At 33.9% G+C, this 13,258-nt stretch overlaps 1 protein-coding gene across 3 annotated transcripts in view; it reads left to right on the top strand.

Moving 5' to 3' along the window:
• The window catches only part of LOC149557439 (protein HAPLESS 2-like), a 322,953-nt gene that overhangs the window by 161,755 nt on the left and 147,940 nt on the right, over positions 1-13,258 (top strand). For all 3 annotated transcript variants that reach the window (XM_089832085.1, XM_089832084.1, XM_089832086.1), the window contains exons 10-11: positions 9,358-9,438; positions 9,523-9,623. In XM_089832085.1, coding sequence (XP_089688211.1) covers positions 9,358-9,438; positions 9,523-9,623 — 182 coding nt within the window. The remainder of the gene's footprint in view (positions 1-9,357; positions 9,439-9,522; positions 9,624-13,258) is intronic.

Below are 13,258 nucleotides of genomic sequence, written 5' to 3'. Positions count from 1 at the left end.
ATTCCTGTGATAACTTGCAGAAGCACCATATAATCCCCAACTTTGGATCCCTATAAATGTTTAAGAATATCAATGGTTCTTTTATGCATTATGGATTTTTCAATACTGTGGTAGCTACCCCATGAATCCTTCCAGAAGAGAGCTGAATCTCCTGTGCCTATATCCTAGGTAAGATGTTCTGAGATGATTTCTTTGGATTTTAAAATGAAATTCCAGACTCTAGATCCTTTTGCAGGGCTCCTTGTTCATATATGGTAGTGTTATCAATAGCTTCTAAATATTTCTTGAACAAGATTTTGGCCCATTTTCTATTGCTGTCTTCATATAAGTTCCAAAAGTAATCTGTGCCCTGATGCTAAATTTTGATTATAAATATATTTAGTACCTGTTCCTCCATGACCCAAAGGTTGGAAAATACTATTCCATCTAATAAGAGCTAATTTCCTTTTTCCATTTGTTTCTTGCCCAAAAAAAGCCCTTGAATTTCTTCTCTATTTTTTGTTTAGCACTATTGGACAAGCGAAGATAAGTCATTTGGAATGTAGGAAGGGCTGAAAGAGCTGATTTGATCACCATAGATCTTTCTACATTTGTATGCCATTTACCTTTCCAACTTTCTTTTTTTTGATCTATTTTATCTAGAACATGTTTCCAGGATTTAGAAACCTTAGTTCCTTTCTCTATTGGGATACCCATATACCGATAAGGAAAGGTTTCAATTTTGAAACCTAGTACTTGACTGATTCTTAATGCTATATTCTCTTTAGTGTTAAGAAAAAAGATTTCAGATTTTTCAACATTTACCTTTTTGACCTGAGGCTTGGAATGGAGATTCTTCCATTTCAATCTCCTTCCTACTAATATCCGGGGGGACAAATTTGCTCATTTCCAAGATTTTAGGAGTACCAAAAGCCTCAGACCATTTAACTCTATCGTTATCAATCAGGCCTAAATATGATATGGGGTGGACTGCATGATCACAGAAGCTGGTGGAAAAGTCAATAACTTGGTTTTTACAGAGTGGGTTTAATTCAACTAAAATCTTGACCTCACCAGTATCATAACCAGGTTGCTCGAAGCCTAAAAAGGTACCCATACAATTTCCTATCTGTTTTAGGGTATCCCATTTGATCAATTCAGAGGGAATATGTCCTAAAAGTAAGCCAGTTATGTGCAATCTTAGGGGCAAAGTTTTGAGATTGAAATTTGGAAACCGTTCGAAAAAATGAAAGGGATAACCATTATAATACAATTTAACCTTATTAAGAAGGATATCTCTTAAGATTTCTGATTTGCATTCTACTAGTAAACAATTCATTGAGGTATGAGTGATACTTACCTGATCAAAGAAATAGTCATTCCACCATTTCTCTAGCCCTCATTACAAGAAATAGGTCTGTTTGACATGGCCATCATATCTAAAAAAATTTAACTTCTAATAATGTGGATCATCATTGTCTTCAAAGTCCTTTGAAACCCTATCCTTCTCTTGCTCCTTCCGAATGGATAATTCACCCCTATAAGTGATTGGAGGAGTTGGTGGATTTTCTTTGTCGGGATTAACATTTCCCATTTCTTTATCAATTTGAGCCCCTTTTTTAACCTTGTTCCTTGTGGAATAGTAGAGACAACTTGATAGTGATTCCGTTGTTTGGTCTTCTTGAAGCTTTGTTGCCTCATTTTGAGAATGTGGTTTACTGGGGCAATTTGTTCATGACGCCCTAAAGGTAAACAATTGACTCCCGAGGCGAAATCCAGAATTGTTGATGTGAGAGGGATGATCCACACACTGCTAGACTTTTTTGGTTTTGTGTGTGATGGTTGAGATCTATCTTCTTTGCCTCTGATTTTTTGTGAAGCACAGAATGGACATTTATATCTGTTGATTCTGATAAAAAGGGGGGTTGTGCTTTCTGAAACATTTCATTTTTTTTCAGAGTCCAGATTAAGCGCATTAATTTGGCAGCCTTTATATTTTGCCTCCACTTTCTTTGTTAATTACCAGGTTCCATCCTTTCTCTGGCACCAAATAAGGGATTGGATTTGCCAGGTTAGGGTTCCGAATGGGATTGATACATATTCTCATTTTCACATTAGCATTTCAGAAGAGATTTATGATGAGATTTTGCCAATTACGAGGCAGAAGCATGAATGCAATTAATCTGCAATATGCTGAACAGATCTGCTACTCTTTATCTGCTATAGAGATATTCAACTTGCTGCCCTTTATCTACTATAGTAATAATTTCTTGAATGCTATTTGCTTTTGACTATATGTTTCACTTTTGTCTGGATAAGTTTTATTTTGACATTAATGTTGATCAATTTGGAGAAATTCGCTGCTAATCTGGAAAATCACTGCCAATTATTTCACATGCTTATGTGCAGGTGGTCACCTCACAAGCCAAGCTTGCAGATGTCTATTTTGAATTTTTTCTAGGGTTTGAAGAAATTTCTTCCATCTTAGTGTGAGAGTAGTGTGAAGTCAGAGTAGAATGCTCAAATTTTCCTTTCATTGCTGCGAATTTGCCAGAGCTTACTCTCAAATTCGCTACTTCTTTGGAATAGTTTTTTCAATGCATGAGGACTACTATAAGCTTGATCTTAAAACTTGATATGTGGAAACAATTAAGTCCCTCAATTCAATACATGCCCAGATTTCACTATTGCACCCTCTCCTATCTCAGATTTTTGAGGAAGACTGCCTGTTACTGTCTAAATTTGTTGCCTCTTGGAGGATTTATCTTTTCCTCATTGTGTTCTGTTGTCTTGTGCATAATTCGCTGCCCTTGTAGAGATGAATCTCCTGCTTCTAAAGAGGTAACTCACTGCCAATAAAGGAGTTTGCATTCACTAGATTTTTTAATCTAATTAAATTTAAATGTTTTTGAACCTTGGTTGTAAGTACTACAAGCAATAAGCCCCACTATTTCACCAAGGATCAAAGGTAACAACTCTCCATTGAGAACCATGGTCCAGAATGACCCCATGCGAAATTGAACCTTGGTTGTAGGTGCTACAGGCAAGAAGCAACCATTTCACCAAAGGGCCAAACTCAAAATAGATATGTGAATTATTAATTTAAATTTGTTTGACAAATTTTATAATCATTATCTTAATAGAAAATCAAAATGAATAATACATTATCGATTCACTTCATCATAGTTCAGAGGAACTACTAGGTAGGTAAGAGGGTAGGGTTGATCCTTAAGACAAGAGGGTATGTAATCCTCTCTTGGGTTTAGGCTTATCGAGCTATGGGACCCCACTACAATGTCCTAACACTCCAGTTTGGTATAACATCTAGGCATGATGAAGGAAGGCAAGCATCCATTGAAGTCACTACTGGGGAGGCTTTGACAATAGGCCAAGGTTCCACCCAAAGGCTTAGTGAAGTCTTCTTGGCCAACCCTAGATGACCTAGCCTTCACATACACATTGTTCTTATGAAAAATGAATATAAATATTTATATTAACCAATAGAAAGGATCAGCACTCAAAGAGGGTAGGGTTGATTGCTAGGGCAAGAGGAATATATTATTCACTTGGGCCTAGACAAATCAAGCTTGAAGATCCCACTTAAATGAAAGGTTAGGGTTGATCGCTAGGGCAAGAGGAATATACTATTCTCTTGGGCCTAGACAAATCAGGCCCGAAGATCTTGATGGAGCTCTATATTTTAGCCCTCCATTTGTGCATTTTCTAATTTTTTGACTTGAGCTAATGTTATAAGTTAATGTCTTCACAGATTTGTTTTCTTCAGTCTACTATGAAGGTGGAATTAATGATCACTCCAGATTTTCAGTGGGATGAGAAAATTCATGGATATGTTGAGCTTTTCTAGATTATAATGGAAGACATATCCAAATGTATTCTTAGGATCAATATCTATGTTCTTTTGCTAGCTACAGAATTAATGCAAATGGAATGTAAATAACCAGATTGGCAAACAATCAACAAAGAAGCCTAAAATTAACATATTTCATGCTATATTGTATCAAACTATGAAGACATCGATCTCTAATTGCTTGGAAACTTATTTGAATCTGGAGATAGTGCAGTGGCAAGGCATGTTTAATAAAGAAAATATACTATGCAAGGAACGGTGAATAATATCATAGAAAGGAATAGTGAATAATATCATAGAAAGGAACAAGTTAGCAATTTGAAGGAGAAGCCAAAGTTTGATTCAAATCCAAATCAAAGCTATCTAGATATAGTGTCGTCAATGGAGATTGTTCAGATATTATCATGCATGGTTCATAGAGAAATAACAATATGCGACAAACTCTTGTTGAGGCTTAGCGAATACGAAAGGAATAATATAGTTATTGATTTGCTGGTATCCAAATAATATGTCCATGGATGAACCAGGAAGAGATAGAAGTCTGGCAAAGAAAGGAGCGGAAGTCTCTATGATAAAGAAAGCAACAAGATTCGAATGGAGGCACTCCCAATGACGTTTTTGAAGTTGGCGTATGAAGCGATCGTGTGGGCAAACAAACCCGACAAAAGGAAGGATGCGGAGGTCAAGAAGTCTGTGTGATGAACTTGCATGAAGAAAACCTCTACCATCATGTTTCAGTATCATTCATGACATCAAAACACTCATGAGTTGGTTTGCCCTGTTGAATAGATGAAGTATCATAAAAATTCATACCCGATAATGTCAAGGATTATTAGCAATGATGCCTGTCTCAAGATATGCAATTAGGAAAGGGTAATATGTAAAGTAGTGATTTGTTAAATCAGAAGGGTGCGACTTCTTTATAAAGTAACGACTTTTGAAAGTGAAAAGTCATATTCCTTTTAAGTATGAAGATATAAATAGAAGAAGTTTTATGAAACAACAAAACATTCGAACATTCACACATTTTCATGGAGGAGTATTTTACATTTTTCATTGTATGGAGGGATAAGGAGCAACATTATGATTTTGTAATATAAATTCTATAATTTTATTTTTATAATAAAATAAAATGTTATTTGTTTATTATTAAAGGTGTGGAGATTTAAAATGCAGACGAATCGTCCTTTGTAATTATTTTTTGGAATTTTGTATATAATTTAAATGTCGGATAAGTGGACATGGTCATCTAGCATTTAAATTCGATCATCACAGATAGTGTCAAATATTTAATTGTTTCCGCATTTGTGTCCAGTTTGTCTCCATACCAAAGGAGTTAAAGTTCAATCTGGACTAATTTAAGATCGCGTATATATTTGATCTGTCACATCTTGATTATTTAATTGTTGGCAATATATGTGTGAAAATTCACTGAAGTTGACTATTGCCCGGATGAGTAGAGACACTGGTCTTTTTATCATTGAAGTCAAAAAATCTATATATTCCTTCCTAAAAGCATCATATCCATTATTAACAAGACCTTATACAAAGCATTCAATTATTTCAAGTACTCAACATTCAGTTTTAGTTCAATCAAGTTCAAGGACTTTGCTAGCTGAAGAACTCCAAAGCTTAAATTCGCTATAGAAAAGCCTTGAACTAGACAGTTAGTGTTTGAGGTGATGGTTTACCCCCTTGAGTGTAGTGGAGCTTGAAGTGCAAGGGAATCAAGAAGTATTCCTGTTCGTTGGCCAAAATTGATTGCGGAATCCTATCAGAAAAGTGGCAAGCTCTTGGATTTCCAATTTGCGGTTTTGGGAACCAACAGATCCCACTTCAAATAAAGGGTTGGGTTGATCACTAGGGCTAGAGGGATATGCTATTCTTGGGCCTAGACAAATCAAACCTAAAGATCCCATTGCAAAGGAAGGGTAAGGCTGATTGCTAAGGCAAGATGGATATGACAAATCAAGCCAAATATCCCATTACAAAGAAGGGGTTGGGTTGATTGCTAGGGCAAGAGGAATATGATCTGTTCTTGGGCCTAGATAGATCAAGCCAAGGATGCCACTACAAAAGAGGGTGTAGGGTTGATTGCTAGGGCAAGAGGGATATATTCCACTCTTGAGCTTAGACAAAACAAGCCAAAGGACCCATGACAAAAGACAGTATAGGTGGATTGGTAAGGCAAGTGGGGTACATTCTACTCTTGGTCTTAGACAAATTAAGCCAAAATGTTTCAAGTTGTAAGTGAAAACACTTATCACACATATATATATATATATACCTTGTGATTGTTTTGTGTCTTCATGCACTAAATGCATACATCATTTATGCTCTGTGTTTTCATGCATCTATGTGTCTACTTTGTGTATGCTTTGTGTTGTTATGCATCAATATGTATATCTTATCTATTCTTTGCATCTTATTTCGTCTTATTATATATATTGACTCCATGTGGAAAGGTTTGTATAAACTGCCATTGCTTGAGGACAAGCAAATTAGGGAAGGGCGGACTCATGTCCCCATTTTAAGATAGAATTATAATAATAATTATATAATAGAATATTATTAAATAACTAATGATAATAAACTCATATATTACAAGTAATATTGAAATATAAAAACAAGTCAAGGCACTGACAGACGCAGGTATGCGGCATTCAGTTGAAGGAGAAACTAAAGGCAGCATTCAATTGAAGGAGAAACTAATTTGTACCTTGTCATCAACTGCATTGAAAAGTAGTGTTGGCCCCTCGGTAGGGAACGCATGTGAACTCATCTGACTAACAAGGGAAGGGCATTGGACTTTAATAGGAAGTATATTTCAGAATTTGGACATCAAAAGCTCCGGTCAAATTTATCTCCAGAAGTTTGAACATCTACAGAAATGCAGAACAAATTTTCCAAGTGAGCTTGATCCATCAACTGTTTGACAATATGCCTAATTGCTATCTGCTCTCCTCTCTATTTATCTGCTACATCTTATGGTTATATCTGATGCTGTCATTAAGGAGCCATACAAGATTGCAGCCTTAGCGGTTTCATATATACTCCTTGACTAATTGCTTGGTTAGCTCCTTCAAGTTAATCTATTGATCTCCACCTACCTACAGCCAATGCTTGTTTGAGTGCCATACCATCTTCAAGGAGCGAACCAATTTGTGAGTTGAAACACAAGCTCCAAGGAAAATGATCTATACTATAGTCTATTTTGATAGACCACCTGTGTATAAGGCTAAATATTGTTCCCTGAACTGTATCATAGGCTTCTGAACCCCTATTTCTGGGTTAAGCATGCGCAATAACATTTGTGGAACACCATGTAATTAAATAATAGGTTATTTTTCTATTAGTCCTGGTTTCATTATCGTATCAAAACCAACAATTGGTCTACATTTCAATTGTAGCAGCAAGATGAGTTTATCTAAACACTGTGGTTGTGTGACATCCTATTTGTGTATCACTGATGTGATCAGCTAAGGGATAATTTTTTTTGTTATTTTCTTGCTATAACAATCTCATGTGTTGTTTTCCTTTTTAGATACATTATTGTAAACATTATGTGACTGCTGTAATAAGATTAAATGCCTCCATGCTACTGGAGGATCATAGAATAGCTTTGTTTTATACTGTGTTCAGATGTGAATAGCTTCCTCTTATGTGGCTTTTCTAAAGGCTGGACAGTATCATAGCTGAAGCATAATTTTTTATAAAGGGCCACCTCATTTATAATTTTGTTGTTCATGTAACCCTTAAGTTATTATTTTATATAAAATAAATAAGTGACATTGTTTCAGCAGGCTGTCTTTTGTTAAGACAATTGATGAACTCTTACGGAAATGAAAACAAACATTGTAAGATGATTAACAACTAGAGAGAATGCATTACAGTAGCATTAGAGATAAGAATTTAACTATCCAATGACTATCAGAGATTGAGAGAGACCAGACTATATTGTGCATAGGTAAACTACTCATGAATTAACTACAACAATAGGATAAGCATTTCTAGAGTTGGTAATGCATAACTCAGGATTCTGCCTATTTTTTGGGTGCATATCTATTTCGGCATCCTTTTGGTGGTGAGCAGTTGCAAGCAATATTCTATTGATTTGATAATGGCTGAAATCTTTTCATTCTTATCTGAAGTTTATTGTTACTGATGCTTCATTTGAGTTGTACAAATTTGCAAATATTCTTGTTCAAACTATTTGAGTTAATTGTTTGTGCAAAATTCAGGGTGCATTTGTTAATTCAATTATAATATTATATACGGATATTTCAAGAGATAATTATGCTTGAAAGTACGACATTCAAATTGTTGACACATCTTAGACTTTGTTTTTCTCAAAGAACATATGATTTATTTTTGCATCTCCTTCTCTCTAATTGATAGTCCTACATTATAGAATTAATTAAATGTAGTTGCTGGCTTAGAGCTAGAGTTAGGCTCTTGAAAATAAGATTCTATTGGTGGCTTCTTCCATAGATTACCTTTACGATGTATCCTTTTTTTGGATCTCCTTGTTCTTTCTCAACTCTTTGATTTAGCACACATTCATTTAACATATTTACATTTTTAGCACAAAAGAGTCAATATAGAAAATTTCCTATTATAGGGTTTCCATCAAGTTCATCTTAAAGATGTTGAAGAAATAAATTTTACTAATATGTACTTTTGGAAAGTTGTTGAAGGACAACGTAGTGACTTTCCTTCATAATTGACCATACCCTTGTTGGTACGATGGATCAAAGTTTTGCCAATTTCATCATGGTGCGGCCACGACACTAAGTACTATGTGTACACACATGACCAAGAGTGGTTAATGTAACTTGGATTATACTACCTTACTTAAAACCATTTGATTGATAAAATTTATGATTTGCAACATGCAACCATTGAAAATGGCCAGCGTCATGGTTTCTTGTCTCATGAAAAGAGGAAAAATTATTCATTTGTTTCATTATGAGGTGCTTTTTAATGCAAGTCTTGTAGGTGGAGAAAATAATATTAATCTATCATTCCTACAGTTTCTTTGTGGATGTTCTTTATAGTGCTAATTAGGAAATTTTTGTAGAACTTACCTCCTCATTTATATTGCATCAAACACTAGCTTTTGTAGTAGGGAATTTTCCAAACTTAAAGCATGGATCTGACATGGTTTTTTATGGCATCTCTAGTAACAATCATGTCACACTCAGGATTACCACTTGCTTCCAAACTTCTTTTAGCTCTGATGCTCACAACTTTTGATCATGGAAGCAATTTTCAATTGAAATGTGCTAGATAAAACAACTCAAGAGGATCTTAAGAGGTGTATCCAAAGGACCATTGGTTCTTGTTACATTTTCTTGAATTGTGGGCAATTTTTTTCACAATCTTAATATTTACCATTTTTGTGCTTAATATCTGGGTAAATATAGTTTTTTCTTTGGGTATAGGGTGAAATATAAATGTGAATTCTTGTACTAGTTCCTTAAATAACTAATGTTTTTTTTTGGTTATAGTTTGATAGAGCACGCGTTGTTAGAAATCAAATTCCTGAATATTTGGTGGCTAGAAGGTTTTCAAGGATTAACCAACATCCGGTCATACTCTCTCCTTATTTTTTAAAAATATTATTTTCTCTTATGTATATAATTTCTCATTTTTTTGGTGAATATGTTTTGTAGGGAGCTGGACCAAATTCCTTTTCTATTGGCATTGTAGAAGCACTAAATTCAAGAATTATATTGGAAATTAAAGCAGATGATATCAGATTTACTATGAACAAGTAAGAAATGCACTTGGAGATTTTTTTGTGTTAACATTATACTTGCATATATGCTACTATATTGCCAAATTTTTGGTTTCTATTTTAGAAATGATCTTATAAGGAATTTGTTCAATAGAAGCCTATTCATCTCAATCAATCTAAAGTAAAAATCATTTAGGAAGACCCATGAGTCATTGGAACGCCATTGCATAACCATTGTGGAGAGATCTTCATATATTCAAAGGAGGCATATTCTCGGATTTGAGAACCAACATTTTGTGGAAGTGGCTTGGGTCAGATTTAACCTCATCATTGCATACATGAGGCTATTTTGGTGAATATTGACTCTAAATCTGCCTATATTAGGTGAAATTTGAATATGGAGAAAATATGCCATTTCAAGAGAGAAGCGTGGCCCTACTTAGGATGGTACAAATTTCATTTAAGAAAAGAATATTATTCCTACATTCTGAAAATGTTTTGCATAATTTTTATTTTTGAAAATATTGTATTTATTATAAACCCAAATTATTTGCAATGGGGCCTCAGAGACTTCCTAATGTTTTCACAATTCCTGTTCTCGTTGTAGGTGCCAAGTATCATTACTTTTTGTAGAGGCTATCATTATCCAACCCATTGGACAACTCTCAACATTTCTATCAATAATCAAATTTGAAGTGCAAATTATCCAACACTGACCTTCCTTCTCTTGTCCCAAGCAGCTCCCTCCATGTGACTATTGCCAGCTGCCATAATCCTCCATTATTTCTCCTCTCTGCAACACACTACCCAAAAGTTTATGTTTTGATCTGCAACACGGTACATCTCAAATGACCAACCCTTGGCTATATTAGAATATTATTATATTACTTTAATGGTCATCTATATAATGTATTCTAGATAAGATCTATTGTTAAGTTTCTTATCAGAAATTTTCTATTTCCTATATTGTAAAATTCATTATAATGATCTCTATAGTGTCCCCAACTATTCAGATTGAAATATTGGTGACAACTATTTAAATTTTTCTCTCTTGGTCAAATTTTCAATTCTTGAACGACGTAACAGAAATTGTGCTAAATCCCAATGGCTATTTTTTATTGGAATATGTAATAGGGTAAGGACCTTAATATAATTGCAAACTTATTGTAGTAGATGTTTCTCCTATATCTGAATTTGATATGCAACTATTACTTGTGTGATTTGTTACTGTTTATGATTCTAAGCTTAACCTATGAAAATTCTTCCTTCAAAAGCTATAAGTACAAATAAATAAATATTCCCCTTAATCCTTATTTCTGATTGATATAGTTGTGCAATCCTATGATACCTCTTCAACTTTAATTTCCTTTTAATAAATGATTCAATCAATCTTCAGCTTTATCTTCTATACTCTCTTCGTATCGAGAGACATCTGTAAGTGTTCGGTTTCTTCTTCTGATCACTATTGATATTTGACAGTTAACTTTAACAATGTGTGTTAAATGCTAATGAAAGTTCTTCCTTCAAAACCATAAGAAATGCAATTGTTCTATGCTCTTTTGAAATATTTCGACAGCCTTACATAGTTTGCGTTGAGATTAGTTGTCATGTTTAAATGGGAGTGTTTTGTCTTTTTTTGAAACAAGTCCTAATTGTTTAATAGTTTTACCTTAACATTACATTAGTTACGCACCTTTATTTCTGATCATTGTTTGAGGGTTATTGATTTCCCATCGTGTGGTATGCTGCCAAACTTGATTCATTCCTAATTGCTATCTCTATAATCTTAATTACTAATATCCATTTGTTATGATTATCTCATTTCTCTAATTTCTTTCAACGTCTTCTAGCTTCGACAATGATAATCTTGAATCGGTAAGTAGATATCATTTATACTCGAGGTTGTGTGGTCCTCATATAATATTCTGTGTTGCCACCTTGAAGCATATACAATTTGTGTGTACTTAGATATTTACATGCTTATCATTTTAGGGAATGGTCTTATTGTATCTCATTATCAATGCAGGTACATTTGTAGATGATCTTAGTCATGAACTTGATTATTAATCGAGTAATACCACAATTTTTTTTTATGAATGTTATCAACCATTTGTATGAACATGGTTCCAGACAGTCTCATGTAGGAGTACATCTCCAATACTTACAGGTGCCATGACGACAATCACTTTATCCCAAAGATTTTGTAATATTCTAGGCATTCATTCATTAAAAATATAATAGTATTTACATTTCATTCTTTTGATCATATTTGCAAGGAATCACCATTTCCATTTGATCACATATTAATGTCGATGAGTTCTATTGTTTTGAGAAAGCTTAATTAAGAACCAAAATAATTGTATATGCCGCTCAAGATAGTGATATTGTGGAAATATTGGATTATATTCTTTATCAACTAACTATATATTATTGTGTTATATTAGTAATGGTAACTATATATTATAATATTATTATATTCATTTGATAATATATATAATACTATATTGTTTATATATATATATATATATAAGTTTAAAATAATAATTTATTATTAAATCTTGTTCGAGGAAAAGGGAACATTATAATCTCCTCGATCATTTGTTACTACAACATTTTACCAATTACTCAGTGTAATATGCTATCAGAGCCTTCTAATAAAAACTTAGTTTATACTTGAAAAAATTCAAATGAGAGTTTTCCTTGTTTTTGGAAAATGACTTTTTTTGAGGAACTTGTCTAGGGCTTATTTGAGTCATCACTATTTTTTGTCTTGTTTGAGCTCTATTTCTGGGCATGATTTTTTTCTTGAAAATTTGTACCTGAGAACAAGACATGATGTATGCTTTTTGTGGCCTCTCTTTGGTGTTGTTGACTATGTTTTGTAGCCTTTTGTAATGTCCTCATTTTTAGCAAGTTCTTGTAGTGGTCTTGGTCAGTTCATCATGGCAACCTTCATGCGCTGATGATGCATTTTGAGGGTCTCTAATGTGGACTTTTAATTTTTTGTAAGTCTAAAATTTGTAGCTGGCAACAAGACATGATGTATGTTTTTTGTGGCCTCTCTCTGGTGTTGTTGACTATTTTTTGTAGCTTTTTGTAATGTCCTCATTTTTAGCAGGTTCTTGTAGTGGTCTTGGTCAGTTCATCATGGCAACCTTCACGCGCTGACGATGCATTTTGAGGGTCGCTGTGGTGGACTTTCTATTTTTCATAAGTCTATATTGGCCAATTACTATATTTCAGTGTAGTGGTGGCGTTGATAGTTGGTTACCATCTGCATATGGTTGGTGCATTTATTTGATGGAGTTCATAATTATTAGTTTATTAATGAGGCTTTAAATTTATAAAGGCACTTTATATTATTTAGTGTTATTAATTGGAATTGTGAACGTGAAGCCTCTTATTTGAAAAGTGTTTTCATGAAGCCACGTGTTAGAAAGTTATTTATTTAAAAGTCTTTGATGGAAGCTTCTAACTGAATGTTGCCTTGATGAAGCTACCTTAATAAAATGTGTATTGGTGAAGCTAAATTGCATAATAAAAGAGATTTTTGTGAAGCAAATAGATCATCCAATTGTCTATTGGTTTTATTTATTTCTTGCTAAGGGTTTTTGAAGATTGCATTTGTGCATCAATCCACTGCTGAAGTATAGTGAGATTGATTTGTTTGA

The sequence above is a fragment of the Cupressus sempervirens genome, chromosome 5, assembly GCF_028749045.1.
Source record: "Cupressus sempervirens isolate cs-2001-9-10 chromosome 5, ASM2874904v1, whole genome shotgun sequence".
NCBI classification, from domain to species: domain Eukaryota; kingdom Viridiplantae; phylum Streptophyta; class Pinopsida; order Cupressales; family Cupressaceae; genus Cupressus; species Cupressus sempervirens.
The sequence above is the reverse complement of the archived record's forward strand: the minus strand, read 5'-3'. Positions and strand labels throughout refer to the sequence as shown.